Raw genomic sequence first — 19,766 nt, 5'->3', positions numbered from 1 at the left:
AAAGTTTGTGCCGAAAAAAAATCGATCGTAGTTGGCAATAATCGAACCACGCACTGGATTGTGCTATTAATCACGTGGTTTGTTGTTTCATATTGTCTTGAACTGCACGCAACACAAAAAAACTCAATTTTCGTTTCTTTCTACTCGACAATTTACCACACCAAATTACAGTCTGAATTTCACATTCACAACAACACAAGGAAGAGCTGTGCCATGGGTCTTCCGAATCACCACAGAGGTTCAGCTGGCCCGGCTTCCAAAACTGCTCACGCTCATCCTGCGGCGTCAAAAGTCGCTAAGGCAGCACCAGACACCACGCAAAAGCGCAGCACTACAGGATTGCTATTAGCCAAACCAAAAATACAGTTGACGGGAAACGGTACACGGCAGCAGCAGCAGCAGCAGCAGCAGCAGAAGGCCAAGCATAGCAATATTGACCCGATGACAGTATGCATAGATCTGGCCAGCCAAATAGGTCTGGCAATCAGCGGCAGCAACCCCACACAAGCCGACAGCGACGATGCGGATGTGGCGGCAGCCAACGAGAGATACATGCAGCAGATGGATGCCGACAACTACGGCTCTGACGACGACTTGGGTGAATCTGAGGAGACTCAGGCTGGCAAGATGAAGGGCGAGATGCTGGACAGGCTGGCAGCATTTGATAAGCAGCTGTTGGACAAGTGGATGGACGCTGATCGGCGAGACTACGAGGTCAATGGCGAGGTCTTGGACCAGGAGGTGGTGAACAGGCGGCTGGACCTGCTGAAGACATTTGCCCTACATTTGCGCAGGATTGGCAAAAACAAGTCGAGCCTTTTGGCCCGCTTGGTAGAGCCGATGGCCGAGGAACACTGGGTGCTCGATCCAGCCTACCACCAGCAAATGGTGGATGCATTCCAGACTATGTGCAGGATGATCAACAATCTTCCTGAAATGGCTGCTGCCGCGCGGCATTGCATGGCGCCAGAGACGCTGCGGGAGCTGGAGGACGCTGGCCAGGCCGAAGGTGCGTTGGCCGATGGGGCGGCCAGCAAGGCGCGGCAAATAGCCCAGATGGAGCGGTTGGTGCATGAGGTCGAGCAGGTTATCGAGAGGCTTCATCTAGAAACAAGTAGCACCAAACGTGATACGCTATTATCGTCCCTGTAACCATTCTATTTTATTCACTAAACATACACATGCTTTTATACTCGTTGAGAATGTCGATTTCAGCAGTAGTCCTCGACACACATATAACGTATTTTAATACTTATTCATTATTATTGCTGCTCCAAAACCAAACAGGGAGTGAGGGAGAGGGGATCAAAGGGAGAGCTGTGGACTAATAAAAAAGCTCTACAAACAGAGAAGCTAGTGTTGGAGATTCAATACATTAGAAGAGGGAGGAGTAGCGAGGCCTGCACTTGTACTCAGTGGTGGTGATCGGGGCGGGCTCGACTGCAGAATAGGCGGGAGCAGGAGCGGGAGTGGCGACTGATGTGTACACAGGGGCAGCCTCGGCGGTAGAGGTGGTAGTGGCGGGGACAGCCTCAGCAGGAGTCGTGTAGACTGGTGCGGGAATGACAGCGGGAGCAGTGTAGACTGGTGCAGGAACCTCAACGGAGGTGGGGGCGGGGACGACGGCCTCAGACTCCACCGATGACGATGACGAGTAGATGTCAGACTGAATAGGCGCCTCGGGGGTAGAAGTAACGACCTCAGAGGTCACCGGAGAGTAGGTCTCGGACTGGGCAGGCGTCTCAGGAGCAGCGCTGCTGGCAACCACAGCACTGTGGGGAACGGGTTGGATGGCAGAATCGGTGTTGTTGGTGCTGACCGCAAAGCCATAGGGAGCACCCTTAAGCTCAGGGCCTCTGATGCAGGGCTCGAGAGACTGCGAGAGGAGGTCGCCATCGATGGGGCTGGGCACACGGTCGCCAAAGTTGCAGTCGCCCACCTTGTTGGAGCCCCAGTACTTGCACACGCCGCTGTCGGGATAGGTGATATCACCACCCTTGAAGACGGCCTCGGGCTTCTCATCTGAGAGGGGCCCACCAGAGACAATAAGATCACTGCAGCTGTAGTACTCGCCGAAGGACGTGTCAGTCTCGCCGTAGTAGATGCCACCACCGTACCAGACCCACTGCAGGGTCACAGCAGTGCCGTCGGGGATGTTCTTAGGCACAGTCACCTTGGTAGAGCACGGCGCGCTTCCAGGGCCGTTCAGATGTCCAAACATAGTGTCGGAGGGGTCTGTTGGGCCGCAGTTGGTCTCGTAGCAGGTGTATTCGAGCACGTTGCTGTTGAAGGCGCTCCAGCTGTCGGACTGGTCGAAGGGGACCATGGCCAGACGAACAAAGCCTCCCGGGTGGTTCAGGCGCTTCCATTCAACGTCGAGCTCCTGGCCACGCTGGATGTATGTCTTTGGCACATAGTTGCTGTTGAACGGCGAGTCTGCCTTGGGGGAGTCGCAGGGGCCCTTGCAGCCAGCGCCCGCAGCGCAAGTGCCGAACCACTTAGTATTTCCACGAGTGGCAGGAGTCGAGAGGAGCGAGTGGCCAGCGCTGCTGGCAATAAGCGCCGATACAGCGGCAAGAGTGGTCGAGAAATGCATGGTAGGGAAGGTGGTGGTGGGAATATGCTTAAAAATAAGAAGAGCGTCTAGCTATTCAAAATATAAGTAAAATGAGGAATTGCGAAAGCTATGCAAAGTGGTTTAACTACGGACCGAGTGTTTCTTTTTTTGCTACCAGAACAAACAAGGAAACTCACGTACAAAGAAAAAGGAATATAGGAAAGGTGAAGAAAGAAAAGGAAAGAGAAAAAAGGAAAGGAAAAGAAAGTTTAGCTATGAAAAAGCAGAAACGTTTTGTGCCAAAGTAAAATAAAGTTGAACTTCAACCAGAGTAAAAAGATGCCCAACAAAAAAGTAACATGTTCATTCTCACTCAAAGACCATGCCATGTTGCATTTTGGAAGTCCACAATAACAGCGGTCCAGCGTCACAAACAAAATAGAAAATGGCTTATTTTGATGGGCTCGGCGAACCAATCACATTTCGCGAGGCAGTGGGGATCACGCTGGTTGTGTATGTTTACATATTCCCACACACGTGTGAGTGCAGAATGCTGCTCCCCACTGAGACCCGAGCTACAAACATTGAAGGGCGTTTTTGAACAATCCGAAAATATATAAATAAATGAGCTGCATTGCAACTTGGTTTTTAACAGATGGAATGTCGTAATGCCGATAGTGATGAGCTGATGGCGATTGGTGACTTTGACTCCAGAAAACAACCGCGCAAAAGTAAAAATAGGATCTTCTTTGCCAGACCGGATCCATGCGTGGTGGTAGTGGCAGTAGTAAACAAACTTCGAATCCCGCATCACCTCACACAAACAAATCACTTGATTTTGATTTAATTCGGATTGTTGTGATTTTGTGATGTGCGATGTCACTGTTTGAAGTGCACTGGTGTAAATGGATTTTAGAATTTCCAGGCATTTATAGCGAAAGCCCATATCTTTAAGCGGGGAATTTTCAAAACCTGCTTTTCACGCAAAAAGGCATCGTCAGAGTCGGCTGAACCCGAGACTTTCCCCAAGCCCAAGTCAAGGCCAAAGCGCGTGCGCAAGAATCAATCTGCTCCTGCTTCTCTGCAGAAAAAGCAGCAAACTGGTTAATATCGTCGGCCATAGTGGTCTATTACCACTAGGTTCCAACCACTTTTTAGCTTGCTATTCAATCTGGGGGAAGGATGTCGGTTTGAGGGATACTTGTAGCCTCATTCTTTTATTTTAGTGTGACGGGGGGGTGGTACATATTTGTCCAACATCAATCTTCGCTTCTTTTTCTTTTTTTCTATTTCTTCTGATTTTGGCAGCGAGCAAACACATTTATTTTTTATTACCTCCCCTTTCACTTTGCAATTCAAGTGCACGAAAAACAAACACGCATTAGCTCGCTAAGGATGGTGGTACGTACACTGACCCAATTCAGCTCAGCCCTATTCAGCCCAGTACCCTTCATTAGGGGATAGTACAAGTTGGGCACATTTCGTGGCATGCGCACTTCAACCGTAAACTGGAAATATTCTGCTGCAATAATAACGTTTCATTCTAAACACACGGAATTTGGCATCTCTTTTCTGTTTTTTTTGTTCTTGCCATGACCCCCGAGCTTTAGACCGCACAGCAGTCGTACAGATGTAAGTATATATCAGGTGTAGTATATCATTACAGCATATTATTTATATGACAGCGTGCTTTTGGCCAAATTGAATACAAAAAAGTATGTTTTCTAACCATTCACCCGCTCTGTTACATTTTGAATAGCTCGTTTTACTCGTCGACAGTCACAATTGAGGCAGCCCGAGGCGCAGGTGGTGAGCACCTGTCAATTGACCGCAACAGCGGGGCTATCAAGGTCATAAACTCGACTAATACAGCAGCAGCGTTTGCCGCCGCGCCGCAGATGACTATGAGCGCGCATGGCATAATGGGAATAATCAACCTGCTCAGAGGGCCGTATTTGGTGCTGATTACTGGGCGCGAGGTGGTAGGGACGATTGGGCCGTCGCCGGTGTACAAGGTCACGGAGACCAGGGTTGTTAAAGTCGCCGCCGACAGCCGCGTTGTGTCTGGGATGGACGCCTTTGACGAGGCGACATATCTGCGCCTCGTGCACAAAGCGCTGTCGGTCAAGTCGTTTTATTTCTCGTATGACATGGATCTGACAAGCTCGTTGGAGCGCCAGCAGCAGAAGATGCAAAACACCCCCGCGTCTATGCTAAGCGCGTCGCTTTACAAGAACGCCAACGACGAGTTTTTCTACAATAAGTTTCTTTCGGAGCCGCTCATCGATGCGGTGGCCAACAGCTCGAATGCCGGCGTTTTTGTTCTGCCCGTCATCAACGGCTTCTTCGAGTGCCAGAAGGTTGTCATCCGGGGCACATCCTTCAATTACGTTCTGGTTACTCGTCGCGGGTACAAGCGCCAGGGTACACGCTACTTCTCGCGCGGCGCCGACGAGGACGGCAACGTGTCCAACTATGCCGAGACCGAGCAGATTGTGGACTTTGCTGCACCCAGCTCTAGCAGCACAGACCGCGAGCTCGAGGGCCTCCAAATGGCGTATGTCCAGGTGCGCGGCTCCATCCCGATTGTGTGGGCCCAGATCATCAACATGAACTACGTCCCCACGCTCAAGATTGACATTGATGCCAGCCGAGAGCGCTTTGCTAAGCATATGACCAAGATGATTGACATGTACAGCGAGGTTGTGGCTGTCAACCTAGTGAACAGGGTCAAGTACGAGAAGCCGATGGGTGACGGGTTTGCCAAGCTCTCCCAGGGGTTCAATAACCCCTGCTACCACTACACGCACTTTGACTTTCACAAGGAGTGCAGCAAGATGCGCTGGGACCGCCTGAGCATTCTCATGGATGAGCTGGCCGAGTACAACGCCCGCTTTGGATACTTTAAAATCAAGCGCGACCCGAAGGACCGCGCCCACGGCGGCGAGCCCCTGCACCTCCAGGTCGGTGTCATCCGCACTAACTGCATGGACTGTCTGGACCGGACTAACGTTGTCCAGTCTGAGCTTGCTCGCATGCTTCTGACCCAGCAGCTTCGCGACGTCGGCGTGTTTTCAAGCACCGACGTCATTGGCAACTTCCCCGCGATGCAGTCGATGCTCAACAACCTTTGGGCTGACAATGCCGACGCAGTCAGCTGCGCGTACTCGGGCACGGGCGCTCTCAAGACCGACTTTACGCGCACAGGCAAGCGGACCAAGGCAGGCGCTCTGCAGGACGGCCGCAACTCGGTCGAGCGGTACATCCGTGGAAACTTCTTTGACGGCGACCGCCAGGACGCAACAGACCTGCTGCTTGGAAAGTACAGGCCTAAGCTCGGTGCGTATCCCTTCAAGGACGACCTGCCCCTTGAGAGCAAGGCGCTGGTGGGCACCGCGTACGTGTGCCTGTTCATGCTGATTTACGCGTTCTTCTTCCCGCGCGGCGGCCACTGGTTCGGCGCAAGCAACGTCCTGTTCATCACCAGCTGGGTCCTGGTTCTGGGCCTGGTGTTCTGGACAATCAGAGACAAGCACACTGCCGAGCTGCTAAACTGGCCCAAGCTCAGCGCCTACGCATACCGGCCGGCAGTCATGCGCGCCAACTCTGCCATTTCTCTGCCGTTGCTGGACCGCCTGTTTTCAAACTCCGCCACCAAGGAGTCGCTGCGAAACGACGAGATCAAGAAGATCTGGCCGACGGAAAAGAAGCTGGCATGAGTGTTGAGTTGTGTGGACCATTCTTTTTCAATTTTCCATTTTTGGTTGTTTTTTGTTTTCTCCATTTTTCCACATAATACACACACGTTGGTCCCTATTTTGCCAACTGCATTTTTCTTTTTACCTTTATAGCGGTCGTTTTTTTAATTAAAGCCTATAGAATGCCATCTGACACCTACTTATACGACGATGCCGAGGAGGAGGCCGAGTTGGAATTCTTGCGCGAAAGTCTCGAGCAAATGGACAACTTGGCGGAAAAAACAACACAGCTGCTCAAGGTGTTTGACATTCGGCTGAAGAATTTGGGCAGAATTATAGCCCCAATTTACAAGTCGACGCAGAAGCTCACACGCCTGTACGACAATATCGAAACGACCATTGGCTCGCTGGACGACATTATGCTGTTCTTCAACGTCGCCAAGGATGAGTCCGACACCATCCGCGCAGGCCCCGACGAGAACGAGCTGCTGCCGTACCTGGACTCCATCAACCGCCTCAAGGATGCCAGCGACGCGCTGAAGCAACTGGACCTGGACTCGGCGTCGGAGAGCCAAAATGAGATTCGCGAGCTGCTGGGTATCGGGCTGGGCAACCTGTCGCAGCTCTTCAGTCAGTGGCTCAAGCAGCACAGCGGCGGCGTCGACCCGGCTGCATACAGCAACGCCACGGAGATTCCGACTTTCCCAATGGACACTGTAAAGCTTCTGGGAATGCTGGCAACATACCTGAATCTAGTTAACGATGAAGTCAGCTACGATCTAAAGCTCACAAAGACGTATGCGTCGATTCGCACCCGGCACTTGCAAAAGTCGCTCGCCCAGTTTAGTGACATGTGTAACGGGTACATAAGGGCCAACAGCTTTGACGGGCCTATTCCTGGGCAGCGCGGGTACGGCGAGTCTTCTACCCGGAGCAACCCGGCCGAATTCCGCTTCTGCACCATCCGCAACGAGCATTGGTACGAGGCGGGCACCTCGCCGCTCACGCAATATACTGTTAACGTGGTTAAGCTCTTCCAAGCAGAGCGGGACCTGGTGCGCCAGATAATGCCGACCGTCATTAGCGAAGATACTTTTTTGACCACCACCGACCGGCCGTTCGAGGCGTACGTGGGCACTGGCGACAAGATGATTATGTTTTTCCTGAGTTCACCACCATACGAGGTGCTGCATGCGCTGGACGTTTACGGCTACATGCTGGAAAACGACGGGATCCTCGAGTCGTTGCTGTCGCTTCGCCAGCGCCAAAACAACGGGCTGGCAAAGCTTCTGTCTAAGCTCCAGCTGCATGTCAGCAAGTCATTCACCGCGCTCATCAACCTGCTGCACAACCCATTCAAGGAGGACACAGCTCCCAAGCAGACGGGTGGCGTGCACGAGCTGGCCTTCAATACGGTCACATTCCTGCTGTATCTGATTGGATACAAGGATCTTCTGACCAACATATTCCTGCCGCTTGGCGACGGCCACTGGAACCAGGGACTATCGCAGGAACCGTCTAATGTGACCCAACACGCTAGCGACCCCAGCGATGGCCTGTCAATCTTCCAGCACTATCTTCGCGACGTAGTCGACGCGCTGTCACGCATGGTTGACCAGGGCGGCAAGCACATGAAGCGGCCAGCGCTGCAATTTGTTTTTCTGATCAACAACTACGCCTATTTGGTGCGCACGCTCCGAGACTCGATGTATGCGGGCGACGAGGATTCGCAATCCCTCGGGCTGGGCGATTTAGTAGGTCGCTCGGCTCTGTTGCGGATTGAGTCGCAGATTGACCGCAGCCGCAGGGGATACGTTGCAACGTGGAAGGCCATTATGAGCTCGTTCCCAGCGGCATCCGTAAATCCTGCCGAAAAATTGGCCATGTTTACCCAGGGCTTTGACGACATGGTGCGCTCGCAAAAGGCGTACGAGGTTTTTGACACTGACGTTCGGAAAATGCTCGTGTCGGATGCCATTGATGCCATCGTCCCAGAGTACGAGACATTCTTGAGGCAAAATCCAGACAAATCGCCTGAGTTTGCCAGGGCAATGAAGTACACACCGCGAGACATCCAGCGCAAGATTGCCACCATGCTGGACGACTAGCCCTAGCCACTGCGCTGTGTTGTATTAAGACTGGTTTTGTATTGTTTGGTTTGGTTTATTGGGGGTGGGATCTTGCTTTGAACCCAGTGCTACTAATGATTAATATACCCATTATTATGGAATGCAGCTTAATTTAAAACCGTCAAATTGTTTGGGCCATCGACTTTTTATACTCGGCATATCTTTTACCCTGATGACACAATGTCATTTCAGTTTTATTATTAATACACACTAGTCCCACTGCGTATAGCAGTGTAAGTTATATGATTGCTTGCTAGTTTGTTGTGCAAATTAATATTAAATATAAACTTTTTGGAATTTATGCATGGATTCTTGTGTAGCAAAATTCAAAAATTGTATAAAATATATGAAGCCTAAACTTTAAAAATTGAGCACCAGGCTTGGAAGCAGCCTATTGACGCCAAATAAAATTTTATATTATAGCTGCGCCATTTTTCATTTATTCTGTATTACCAACAGTATATTTAAACTTTTATAGCAATTACAACTATTTTTCATAATTTTACTATTTTTCATTCATGATTATCACTCGCAACAAGCCCAACATCATCAAGTCAATGGCTCACAACGGCTTCACTTTTACAAGAATTAGCAACAGAATACACATCAAGCTTAGCACGATTAGAATGTATCTTATTCGGAACTGCATCTGCAGCAAAAGGCCCAAGGGAGGTTGTCCTACGATTTTGACTAAGGATGATGACATATTCATTTAAGGATATGTCCATCAAAAGAACATGATTGACATTGTTACAATTACCAAAAATCTGTCAGAGGAGAAAGGGGTTCAACAAAGTAGGCAGACTGTTTAGAACTAGCTTGCGCATATTTAACGTCACTCTCGTTCTGTGAGGCAAATCCCACTTGTCGCCAAAAACAACCAAAAGCTGCAGTACAGATGGACAAAATAACATGAGTGAACTGAATCTGTGACATCAGAAATGGGGGCTGAGTCACGTGACAGCGCAGACGCGTGAAATATGTTTATGATATTTCACGCGTACAGCAGATTCCGGATAGTGAGCTCTTTAGCTCTTCTCGTAGTCTCATTCAGATTAATATTTATTATAACTAGCAAAATCCCTCATTACAGAATCCAATTGGGAGCAGGTTCTTTGGACAGACAAATACAAGGTTAAGTGCTTTGAAATTAGCCACAGGAGGTTTGAAATTAAGGGAGACAGCGACGAGATGGAAGCCAAATACATTCAGCCTACTATGAAATATGGTGGTAGATCTTTGATGCTGTGGGGTGCTTTACACGCTAATGGTACAGTTCCCTTGGTTTGTATTGAGGGCAATATGAGCAGCGCCATGTACGCTTAAATACTGGAAATAAATTTGGTGCCCGCTTTGGAGAGTATCAATCTCCTAAATGGAGTCAGTGCTATCTTTCAGCAGGACAATGACCCTAAGCACACAGCCTGTGGGAATCGCGGCTGGGTACATAACCATCTTTTCAACTATAACAGTCATCCGAAAAGACATTGTTAAACTATTCGAGCGAGCACAAATTTATTGGGCTATTCCAGCTACTACTATACAAAATTTAGCACATTCAATGTCCAAGCACATAAGAGCAGTCATACGCTCACGAGAGTTTCCAGTTTAAAAGATTCAAAAGGTCTTGTTGCGCAGCCCGAGGATATGGAAGTGGATGTCGAGGTTGAGAATCGTGAAACAAGTTTCCATCTGCATGCCGATTGATAGGGTACTAATTGGATTATGCAGGTGCAAATTAGGGAGGCATAATAATGATGCCCAGATATGCTCCTCATTTTGCAATGTACACGCATGAGCGCACACATACGAAAACCATAACATTGACTTGCCAAGATACCAGTCTGCTCGCAGAAGAACCAGTTCTCACCAACAGAGTCCACAACTGGTGAAGTGCACAGCAAAGGCAACGAGATACATATGTAAGATGAGGCCGGCCCTAGTTCTACTTTTGATTCCCTTGATAATAAAAGCTATAACAAACCCAAACTTTTAACACTAGGCGACTAGTGCACCCCTCAAATCACAACAATCTATTATATACAAAACATTTATTATAGTTTTAATGCTTTTATAAATGAATGTTTAAATTGTAATACATTCACATTTACATTTAACTATTTTATTCTCCCTCCACAAGCAACTTGTAGCCATCTTGTATAAATATTATAAGTAAAATTTTCTTTCCAATGATAGTAATTGGCAAGCAAATAGAAGGAAATTAGTTTATTTATAAAAATAAAAAGTCTCAGAAAATAATGAGACAATTTTGGCCGCAGCTGTATTTATTTCATTGTATTACATGTTAATATTTAATTGGATACATGCTGTTAGTATGCGGCTTCCGTAAATTTCCGCTATTTCCTTTTCAAATCTTTTTTTTTAATTTTTTTACCATCATCCCTTTTTTATTTTTCGAAAGATATCATCTTTATTTTTATTTCAAGCAAGCTCTTAAGTCTTGTTAGCATGCGCGCATTTTACAAAGCCATCTTAAAAACAAAGAGCAGCTGCAGGGTGGTCAGATGAAGTAAGAATGCCTCCTTCGAAATGAATTATTGCGTCTAGGTGCTGCTCTGGCATCATGCATTTTTAAATGAATACATATTTATTCTCACTCTGCTCGCCCTTCTTTTCATTTATTTATTTAGTGCAAATGCAATTAGTATTCTTTAATTTTTATAGTATTTATAAATGTTCGGTTACATAACAAACAACAAGAGCATGGCCACTGATACCCAAGCTGGCACCAAGGCCCCTCCTGGTGGGTGCACAAGTCAAGAATGGTCGCTCAACGACTCTGCCAACTTTTATACAGCCATGTCCGCATTCACTTTTTTTGACGACGGCAAGCTGGTTGTAAGCCACACTCACTTTACTGACAAGGAGATTGAAATTATCAACAATGTCGAGTTTGACAACATCATCAACCCTCCAAATGCCCCATATAACAGTGTTGATGCTGAGTCCGTCTGGGCACTCACATTCCAGGGAGTTCCAATGTTTGGGATGAGCTATGTCGACATGCTTTCAAGACTCCGGACGCTCCAGAAAGCTGCTGGCGGGTACAAATCAACTAAAGTAATAAACCAAAAACACCGGGACTCTATTGAAAAGTTTGCTTTTGAATTCAAGTCGCTCAATGAAACGGGGGGATTTACTGGCGCCGCCCACACAGACGTAAGCGGGAACGTCAATCAGCAGCCTGCAAGGCCACTCATTAACATCAAAAACTTGGACAACATCAAAGCGCTGCTAAGGTTTATTATTCACGGAAATATGTTTTGCAGGGCTAATAATGTGAACATGCCACTTCAAGAGCTGACCACCCAAATGAAAGAGATACTGGCAGACTTTTCTGAGCCCGAGATGTGGATTTGGGCAATGGTTAGGAGACACGGTGTGGTGATGATTAGCTACATGAATACCTGCATATCAAATTTAGCAGCGACATTTGTCAATGAGAAAAGCAAGCTGGATGCTGAAGACCTCAGATACATGATTGCAAAGAATAGGATTCCCAAAGGTTACTTGGCCAAGCTGCTCAAACGAATGCTAGATGCAATTTACGACTTGGAAGACGACTCTGAGCCAAAGCCTGAGCCAAAGCCTGAGCCAAATCTTGTAAAGCCCATCAATATTCTGCCTGAGCCTTTAAATGACCCAAGCTCTACTATCAATGACTCCAACTTTTCCGAGATACTGGAGCTATTATCGAGCCCGCAGCTTACCAGCATTTCAACCAATGGTAGCTTTACTTATCCGACGCCGTTATTAGCAAGTAAAAGCTTCCAAAGCGCCCTTGTTATGCCGCCCACACCGCTCACACCCTTCACTCCATTTACGCCGTCGACACCGGCTGGTCACAAAAAGTTCCCCCTACCATTGATACTTGGGAGCTCGTGCACTAGTTCTGCGCAAGGTTTTCATCCCAATCCGAGAGGGTTGAAAAGGCAAAAAACGACATCATCGCTGCCCTCGCGACCTTCGCAGATCTCGCGGCCCTCATTGCCATCGACAAGTTCTTTTTCTGTCAGCAGCCTTTACCGTGCTCAGTCGAATCCATGTCTGTGGAAATTTTGATACTGAAATGTAGCCAAATACAATCCCACCTACGAAAAAGAGCAATACAATGTTCTCATTGTATTATTCAAACTATTCTAGTCTCCTGTTATTATATTACCGTTTTCAAATATATTTATTATTATTATTATTATCAAAATACGCTTCCTGCTGCGGCCACTCACATGTCGTACTTGCTTAAAGACGCAGAGGAATTGTGCAAAAACCTCGACCTCTCCATCTCTGCATCCAGTCGCCGCTGCAGAGTCACTATCTCTGAGCGCAGCAGTAGACTATCATGTTTCACGCTGTGCTTACTCTCAAGAGCAGCCTTGCGAGCAATGATCAAGTCGCGCAAATTCTCCCGGTAAAGACCCTTGATTCTGTCCAACTCTGTCTCCAAATCCTCAATCTTTCGTGTCTTGTCAGCCGCCTCCTTCGCCGCAACATCCCTGTATGCTTTAAAGTCGTTAGAAATTCCTTCAGAAATTCCGGCATAGTTGTTCTTTTGTTCCTGGAGCTGGATCCGCATGGTCTCAATTGTCATCTGCAGCGTTTCATTCTCTATCTGTAGTTGCTTGTAATCAAACTCATCCTTTGTCATGTTGTCCTCGTCGTGAGCCGCACCCAGAGGTCGTTGCTGTTTGTACGAGCGTGACTTGGCAGCTGTGTTGTTGGCGTCCTTGTGCCCCGTGTTTTCAAACTCTGAATTCGTGACTGCAGCATCCTGCTGTTTGTAGTACCTTTCCGATATGCCGGCCAGCACCCTCACCCGGTGTTTGAGTTCATGCTCCCGAATTAATAGCTGGTCGTTCTCGGCGACGGCCTCGAGGTGGCTCTGGCGCTCATTTATAAGGCTGTTGCGTAGGTCCTCCAATTCTTCGCGTAGCTCAGCCACCTCCGCAGTTAGTTTATTGTTGTCCCAGCGCAGCTCAGTTATCTGGCGCTGAGAGGTTTTCAAATGGTCGATATCACACAAAGCCTCGCTAAATACCTCGTCGTACTTGTCTATAAACAGAGAAAAAAGATGTATGATTAATGGCAGTGTTCCGCCTTTGAAATTATAAAACTTTTTTACAGGCCTGTGAATTTATAATCGGCCCAGCCTAATTCAAGCCCAAATTCAAACAAATGGCGCTACCAACTCCAGTCAGTGGACTACGGTCTACGGTCTACAGATATCGATCGGGGGCGTACCTATACGCTCTTGGTAAAGCCGTATAATCTGCTTCTCCATTTTGAATTGTATAGAATTGAATTGAATGTAAAAATAAAATGCAAGGAAAAAAGGAGAGAAATTGGTTGCGATTTTAGTTTATTTCTGCCGTTGATTTTAAGGTCTAGTCGCGGACCTTGAACACCAAAATCTTAGAGCGCAGCCATGCATGCACGCATTTTTGAGTTTGCACGCCTTTTCTTGCGCATCTTTTCATTTCGTATTTTATACTTGTACACACAAAAAAACCACCCCAAATTCATTTAATCCTCTCATTTTCACTCTGCATTTAAAACAACTGTTGATAATATAACCTAGCATGGACAACTTAGAAGTGGGCGACACCAATACTTCGGTGCAGCAGTTCTTGGATGGGAATTTCACAACACTCGATTCGCTGGAGTTAGTCGATGAGCTGCTTCGTGACGCAGAGAGCACCCACGCGCTGCTCGAGGATGAGTTGCGGGCGGCCCACGAAGAAAAGCAGTCGCTCCTAAAGGAGGGTATCGATTTAGTTGAGCGCGTGCACAATGAATCGCTCAAATTCATCGATGTGCACAGCGAGGTCGTGGGGTCATCCACCGACGAAAACGTATCGGCGTGGCAGTTCCGCGATGGTACGGAGGCGATGGAGCTGGTTTCAAAGCTTGCTGCAGAATTGGAAACGTATGAAAGGCTGGGCGAGTCAAAGAAATATATTAACGTGGTGGTAGACATGGAGCAGGCCAAGGAGCATGTCAAGCATAATCTGACCAAGGACCCGCAGAGCGTCCTGGCAGCTTGCACTCGCGCTTTTGGGATACTCGCAGCAAACGGCAGCTCTGGCCAAGGCGCCGATGATATAGATTTAGGGACCACATCAAACTTGAAAGAGTACACAAGGCAGTCAGCAAAACATATTTGGGATGATGCCGAGGGCGCTGCAGCCAGCGCGCAAAGCAAAGCGCTCAGCAAGCTGGGTTGGCCGGGGAAAATGGACATGTCATTGACAGCTGCAGTTGTCGCGTTTGACGCTAGCTTCTCAATGCTGCTCAACCTCGATCGAATTTTACATGACTCGCGTGAGACGTTGTTGCGAAACAAAATGGACCTCCGAAACGGCAAGACATCGCCATTGCCTCTGGAGCACATGGCCAGGGCCGTAGACATTCGCATGCGTTACCACTTTGAGAGCACCCGCGAGACAAACCGCGCGGACAAGCCTGAGTGGTGGCTCTCGCAAGTGCTCAGCACACTGCGCAGCATTGTTCCTTTCTTAGAGGCTCATGTGCAGTGGCTCTACGACGGCACAGCGCTGGAGCGCCTCGACATGCGTAACGAGTTTATACGACTGCTTCTGCCCATTGTCCGCCGCAAGCTGGCACACGACCGCCCAGACTACCTGAAGATGGGCATGGTCATCGCGCACGTAGCCAGCGAGCTTGCTGACTTTGAGCACACCCTGCAGGAGGTGTATTTCTTTGACGGGCCGAGCGTCCTCCAAGAGCTTCTCTCCGACATTGAGCTGGTGGCCGCCTGGATCGAGGCCGAGCGCTCTAGCGCGATAAAGTCGTACATGGATACCATTGCGGAGCCGGGTGCGTTCGACCTTGTGTATGACAGCGATGTGCTGGGAGCCGATGACCCCAAGCCATCCCGCATTGCGGAAAATGTTGTGCTTCTGGTCGAGGACATTGCGGAGCGGTACTCTGTCGTGCCCAGCTGCATGCACCAGCTCCAGCTTCTGTCAACCGCACAGTTCCCCATCATCATTGCTCTGGTTGAGGATGTTGAATCCGAGATCGACGAGTTCAGCCGCATATCGCTGGCCTTTATACGAGACACAACGTCTGGGATTGCCTCTGGCGCTGCAGCCACGACCGCCCAGTCGTCGCTTATCGCCCAGCTTGGCCGTCTGGCGTCATGGTATCAGACTGTATGGTATGTTGAAGAGGCAGCGTGCGACTGGAACAACTCTGCTCTCTACGTCGACATGTGGGCCGCAGTTTGCAGACGCGCCCAAGCGCTCGGCAGCAGTGCTGATCCGAGAGACTGGCGTGAAGACTGCGACAGCTGGAGCGAGGAGGATCGAAAGCTCCTCGATAGCCAGACCGAGCTCATTGCCAGTGCTGAGAACGACGACTGGCTTGACAGCGGTATTTGGGAGCGCTCAATTGGAACGCTGCGAGAGCTGAAGCAGCGCGTGCTCGACCTTATCAGCAGGGCTGTCAACAAGGATGCCATTGGTCAAATGCGTGCCTATCGCAATAAAAGCAACTGGGCCTTCAGCAGCACTGGTGTCGACGCCGATAACGATGTCTCGACGGAGCTCGGTGCGCTCATGCCAGAACTAGCAGTGCTAGTATCTTCGCTAGTCTCAATCCTCCCATTCGCGGCCTTTATGCGCGTGATGCGGCTGCTGGCGGACGAAATGGACACGCTTCTTGTCGAGCGGGTCGCCTGTAACCATACGTTTAATGCGCAGGGCGGCCGCCAGTTTGCCAAGGATGTCAGCGCGCTGGGCCAGGTATTGTTTGCATCTGCTGCTCGCACGGCATTCAAGAGCTCGACGCAGCGCTCGTTGCCTAAGGCCAAGGAATGCGGCTTGATATTGTCATGCGGCGTCGACGGCACAGCATCGCCGGGAGTAGCCGGCTCGGGAATGGCCTTGTCCCTTGAGGAGTGGACCCCGGCGATCATGGACCCAGCTACCGACAGCCAGGAGGCCATGCTCGTCCTGAAGAAGCTGGGCATTAGCAGCCTGTCGCTCAAGCAGGTGCGGCAGCTGGTCAAAAACCGTGCCGACTTTGCGCCAGCCAACGTCTTCGAAACACCGTAGAACTGGCATGGCAGCAGACCGACCATGTATAACTTAATTGGTTGTCTTTCTGTATATTTGCTTGTTTAAAAATAAAAAACTCTAGCATGTGTATCACTTGCTGACAGTTGATACCAGAATGTCATTGAGGCGCTTGATCATGGACCGGGGATCGTCCATGATGCCGGCAGCAATGAGCGCGTTGTCCAGCAGCTGCTGTGCGACCTTACGCGCCAGATCCTCGTCCTTGTCCTTCAGCGCATACAGCCCCTTGATAATGGGGTCGCTGGAGTTGATCTCGACAGTGCAGGGCGACATGGGGATCGACTGCTTGCTGTCTCCGGCCATCATTTTCATCATCCTGCGCACGGCCGGCGAGTCGAAGTCGGTCACAATGGCAGGGTAGCTCATGAAGCGCTCCGATACCTTGACCTCCTTGACGGAGGTGCCGAGGTTGGGCAACATCCAGGCTGTCAGCTCGTCGGTCTGCTCGGTTGTCAGCGCCACGCCAGAGTCGCCCGAGGACTCAGCCTGATCAGCATCGTTCCACTTTTTCAGCACCTTGCCAGCATCCTCCGAGTCGACGGAGACCAGGCGCTTACCCTCAAACGTGGCCAGCCGGCCCATGACAAACTCATCCAGAGCGTGGTGCAAAAATAGGACGTTGGCGCCGTGCTTCTTGAACGGCTCGTAGTACGGGCTGTCGATGCCAAACTCGCGGTTCGGCGTGCAGAAGTAGTAGATGTGCTCCTGGTCGCTGGGCATCGATTCGACGTACTCGCCCAGCGAGATCAGCTGGCCAGCGTCCTTGTTCGACGTCTCGAAGCGCAGCAGCTTGGATATTTCGGCCTGGTTGGCCATGTCCTGACACACGCCCTCCTTGATGAAGACAGCAAAGGTCTGGAAGAACTTTGCGTACTTTTCCGCGTCCCGGTTCGACTCCTCCTGGAGCCACTTGATGATGCGGGACGTGATGATAGACTTTAGGCGCTGAATGATGGGCCCGTTCTGCAGCAGCTCGCGCGACAGGTTCAGTGGCAGATCCTCGGAGTCCACAACACCCTGGACGAAGCGTAGCCACTCGGGAAGCAGGCCCTCGGCGTTGGGCATGATCAGCACCTTGCGAGAGTACAGGCTGACTCCCGGCTTGATGCGGTCAAACCCCATGTCCTCGGGGTTTTTTGTCGGCGCATACAGGATGCTGCGAATGGACAGCGGTCCGTCAGCTTTGTACACGAGGTTGTACATGGGCTCGTCCCATGCGCGGGACACAAAGCGGTAGAAATCGGTATGCTCGTCCTCAGTGATCGAGTTCTTGTCCTTGGTCCACAGGGCCTCGACGGTGTTGACCTTTTCGCCGTTGACTGTGATCGGGAATCCGACAAAGTTGCTGTACTTTTTGATAATCTGATCCAGCTTGCCCTTCTCGAGGTACTCCTTGGCGTCATCCTTGATGTTAATGACGATCTTGGTGCCGACATCCACATTATCGGCCTTTGACAGCGTGTACGATCCCAGGCCATCAGACTCCCAGCAGTAGCCCTCGCTCCCCGGATTGGCTGAGCGCGTATACACGGTGATCTTGTCGCCAACCATGAAGGCCGAGTAGAAGCCAACGCCAAACTGGCCGACAATAGTGCTGGCCATGTCCTTGGTATCCGCACCGTCCTGCATCTTCTCGATGTACGCCTTGGACCCAGAGCGCGCGATTGTGCCCAGGTTTTCCTTGAGCTCATCTGCCGACATGCCAATTCCCGAGTCATAGAACGTGATCGTCTTGTTATCCGAGTCCACTTCAATGTTGACCTCGAGCGGCTTATCAGTGTTCACATCCTGCGATGTGGCCTGCAGATGGCGAAGCTTCTCCAGCGCGTCAGACGAGTTAGAGATGAGCTCGCGCACAAATACTTCGCGCTGCGAGTACAGCGAGTGAGCCACAATGTGCAGCAGCTTCTTAGTCTCTGCCTTAAACTCATGCTTCTCTGCAGCCAGCGACGACGACTCTGTGGAGTAGCAGCGCATGCGGCTAGCAGCAGCGCCAATCGATGAAGTGCCCCTGAGATGGGCAACAGAAGGGCTAGCAACCAGTGGTACCGACGCCGACGAGCTCATGCTGCGCTGTGCCGCGATTCTGCTAGCCGGTGATGTGGGTCCCAGGCGGCAGGAGACGTTGGCAAGTGCGCGGGAGTTGATCAGGCGAAGTGAGAATTGGCGCATGATTCTAGTTTTTTTCTGAGGGTGCAGGCAAAAGACAAATAAATATAAAAAATAAGGTAACGAAGCAAAACAAAACAACAAAAAATGAAGGAGACGAGAGATGAAGTGAGAGATGAAAGCACTTATATTACAGTCATCGCACCGAACACTCCAGAAGTCCTGTTTTTGATCGAATCAGCTGATCCCTATGCAATCAAGCGATTAAATTTTCAAAAACAGTCACCAGTCACTCCAAAAAGCGTCACTTCCGATGCGCACTAAATTTTGTTCTCACACGCGCACTGCCAAATAAAACAATTTTATTTTAAAATTACTACAATGGCAATTTTTTGGCCTTTGTCAAATAAAGCCACACCAGCTGGCAAACAACGGCTGTGACATCATCGTCTGCAGTGGCAGTCAAAGCTGGCGCTCAACTTGTGGAATCAACAAGCCAGGTGGCTTTCACTTTATTTCTTTGTTCGTCCACATGGTGGCGATTTTTGTGTATACTGTCACAGAATTCTACTGAGAGTAACCAAAATTTGTGGCGAAAGTCGTAGTTATTCATATCATAAAAGTCAGCGAGGATATTACTTTGCTTCGTCTTGGCCGCCGGCGATGTTATTTAATGACAGGCATTGAGCCACGGCCACAATGTAACTGTCAGATGATTTGATGTTGTCTCGTGAAGGTAAAAAAAGAACACCGGTTAAGAGCACTGCTCAAACCCACAGCCGCTTGCATTCGACAAATTAATAAAGACAAACAACTAAATGGGGTGGTATTTTTCGTCACCTGTTGAAATTATCTCGAAAGTTTTTTGTTACATTTTCCGATTATCGCTTCGGCGTTGAGTGTATGCAGGCATTGGGGCGGGGGGCAAGGAGATAAAGTGTAAAACCCAGATAAAAACGTACAGAAAGAGTGCAAGGCGAGGGGCGTAATTTTACTGCAGAATACAATTTTGCCTTTTAAATGCGTAAAAATTTTCCCCCTTCCAGAGAACCAAACCGACATGAGTGGGCTGCTTTCCACCTTTAAATGGTTGTCTTTTCTCCCTCTTTTCACATTCTATCGGCATTTCTTTATTATTTTTCCTTTGTTTACA

At 49.5% G+C, this 19,766-nt stretch overlaps 8 protein-coding genes across 8 annotated transcripts; 5 read left to right on the top strand and 3 right to left on the bottom strand.

Annotated features, from left to right (window-relative positions):
• Positions 1–74: 74 nt before the first annotated feature.
• BX661DRAFT_72882 (uncharacterized protein) lies at positions 75–1,471 on the top strand. The gene has a single exon (XM_051539452.1). The coding sequence runs from the start codon at positions 214–216 to the stop codon at positions 1,150–1,152; it is 939 nt and encodes a 312-aa protein (XP_051393706.1). The 5' UTR covers positions 75–213; the 3' UTR covers positions 1,153–1,471.
• Positions 1,376–2,596, bottom strand: BX661DRAFT_196533 (uncharacterized protein; the record flags this gene model as incomplete). The annotated part of the gene is made up of 1 exon (XM_051538056.1): positions 1,376–2,596. The coding sequence occupies one exon, from the start codon at positions 2,594–2,596 to the stop codon at positions 1,376–1,378; it is 1,221 nt and encodes a 406-aa protein (XP_051393705.1).
• Positions 2,597–3,739: 1,143 nt separating this feature from the next.
• On the top strand, positions 3,740–6,382 carry BX661DRAFT_178149 (SacI homology domain-containing protein; the record flags this gene model as incomplete). The annotated part of the gene is made up of 3 exons (XM_051534833.1): positions 3,740–3,745; positions 4,168–4,193; positions 4,317–6,382. The coding sequence occupies 3 exons, from the start codon at positions 3,740–3,742 to the stop codon at positions 6,274–6,276; spliced, it is 1,992 nt and encodes a 663-aa protein (XP_051393704.1). The 3' UTR covers positions 6,277–6,382.
• Positions 6,383–8,651, top strand: BX661DRAFT_178147 (Cullin repeat-like-containing domain protein). The gene has a single exon (XM_051534832.1). It carries the CDS (start codon positions 6,438–6,440, stop codon positions 8,361–8,363), a length of 1,926 nt encoding a protein of 641 aa, XP_051393703.1. The 5' UTR covers positions 6,383–6,437; the 3' UTR covers positions 8,364–8,651.
• Positions 8,652–10,817: 2,166 nt separating this feature from the next.
• On the top strand, positions 10,818–12,588 carry BX661DRAFT_178140 (uncharacterized protein). The gene has a single exon (XM_051534831.1). It carries the CDS (start codon positions 11,079–11,081, stop codon positions 12,465–12,467), a length of 1,389 nt encoding a protein of 462 aa, XP_051393702.1. The 5' UTR covers positions 10,818–11,078; the 3' UTR covers positions 12,468–12,588.
• On the bottom strand, positions 12,589–13,853 carry BX661DRAFT_178138 (uncharacterized protein). The gene is made up of 2 exons (XM_051534830.1): positions 13,644–13,853; positions 12,589–13,454 (listed from the first exon to the last, which is right to left on the bottom strand). Exons 1-2 carry the CDS (start codon positions 13,681–13,683, stop codon positions 12,628–12,630), a joined length of 867 nt encoding a protein of 288 aa, XP_051393701.1. The 5' UTR covers positions 13,684–13,853; the 3' UTR covers positions 12,589–12,627.
• Positions 13,831–16,519, top strand: BX661DRAFT_178137 (TIP-1 family-domain-containing protein). Its single transcript, XM_051534829.1, has one exon. It carries the CDS (start codon positions 13,982–13,984, stop codon positions 16,478–16,480), a length of 2,499 nt encoding a protein of 832 aa, XP_051393700.1. The 5' UTR covers positions 13,831–13,981; the 3' UTR covers positions 16,481–16,519.
• Positions 16,520–16,573: 54 nt separating this feature from the next.
• On the bottom strand, positions 16,574–18,481 carry BX661DRAFT_193137 (chaperone protein htpG; the record flags this gene model as incomplete). Its single annotated transcript, XM_051537760.1, has 1 exon — positions 16,574–18,481. The coding sequence occupies one exon, from the start codon at positions 18,479–18,481 to the stop codon at positions 16,574–16,576; it is 1,908 nt and encodes a 635-aa protein (XP_051393699.1).
• Between the last annotated feature and the right edge of the window lie 1,285 nt (positions 18,482–19,766).

This window comes from Kickxella alabastrina, assembly GCF_025024165.1.
Source record: "Kickxella alabastrina strain RSA 675 chromosome Unknown BX661scaffold_4, whole genome shotgun sequence".
In the NCBI taxonomy this organism is placed as follows: Eukaryota; Fungi; Kickxellomycota; class Kickxellomycetes; order Kickxellales; family Kickxellaceae; genus Kickxella; species Kickxella alabastrina.
Note: the sequence above shows the minus strand (reverse complement) of the source record. Positions and strands in the feature narration are given on the sequence as shown.

Excerpts from the sequence above, each read along its gene's own strand:
- BX661DRAFT_72882 (XM_051539452.1), top strand. The coding sequence starts at position 214 with ATGGGTCTTCCGAATCACCACAGAGGTTCAGCTGGCCCGGCTTCCAAA.
- BX661DRAFT_178147 (XM_051534832.1), top strand. The coding sequence starts at position 6,438 with ATGCCATCTGACACCTACTTATACGACGATGCCGAGGAGGAGGCCGAG.
- BX661DRAFT_178140 (XM_051534831.1), top strand. The coding sequence starts at position 11,079 with ATGTTCGGTTACATAACAAACAACAAGAGCATGGCCACTGATACCCAA.
- BX661DRAFT_178138 (XM_051534830.1), bottom strand. The coding sequence starts at position 13,683 with ATGGAGAAGCAGATTATACGGCTTTACCAAGAGCGTATAG. Across the intron at positions 13,455-13,643 it reads GCTTTACCAAGAGCGTATAG|ACAAGTACGACGAGGTATTT; the intron begins GTACGCCCCCGA and ends CTCTGTTTATAG.
- BX661DRAFT_178137 (XM_051534829.1), top strand. The coding sequence starts at position 13,982 with ATGGACAACTTAGAAGTGGGCGACACCAATACTTCGGTGCAGCAGTTC.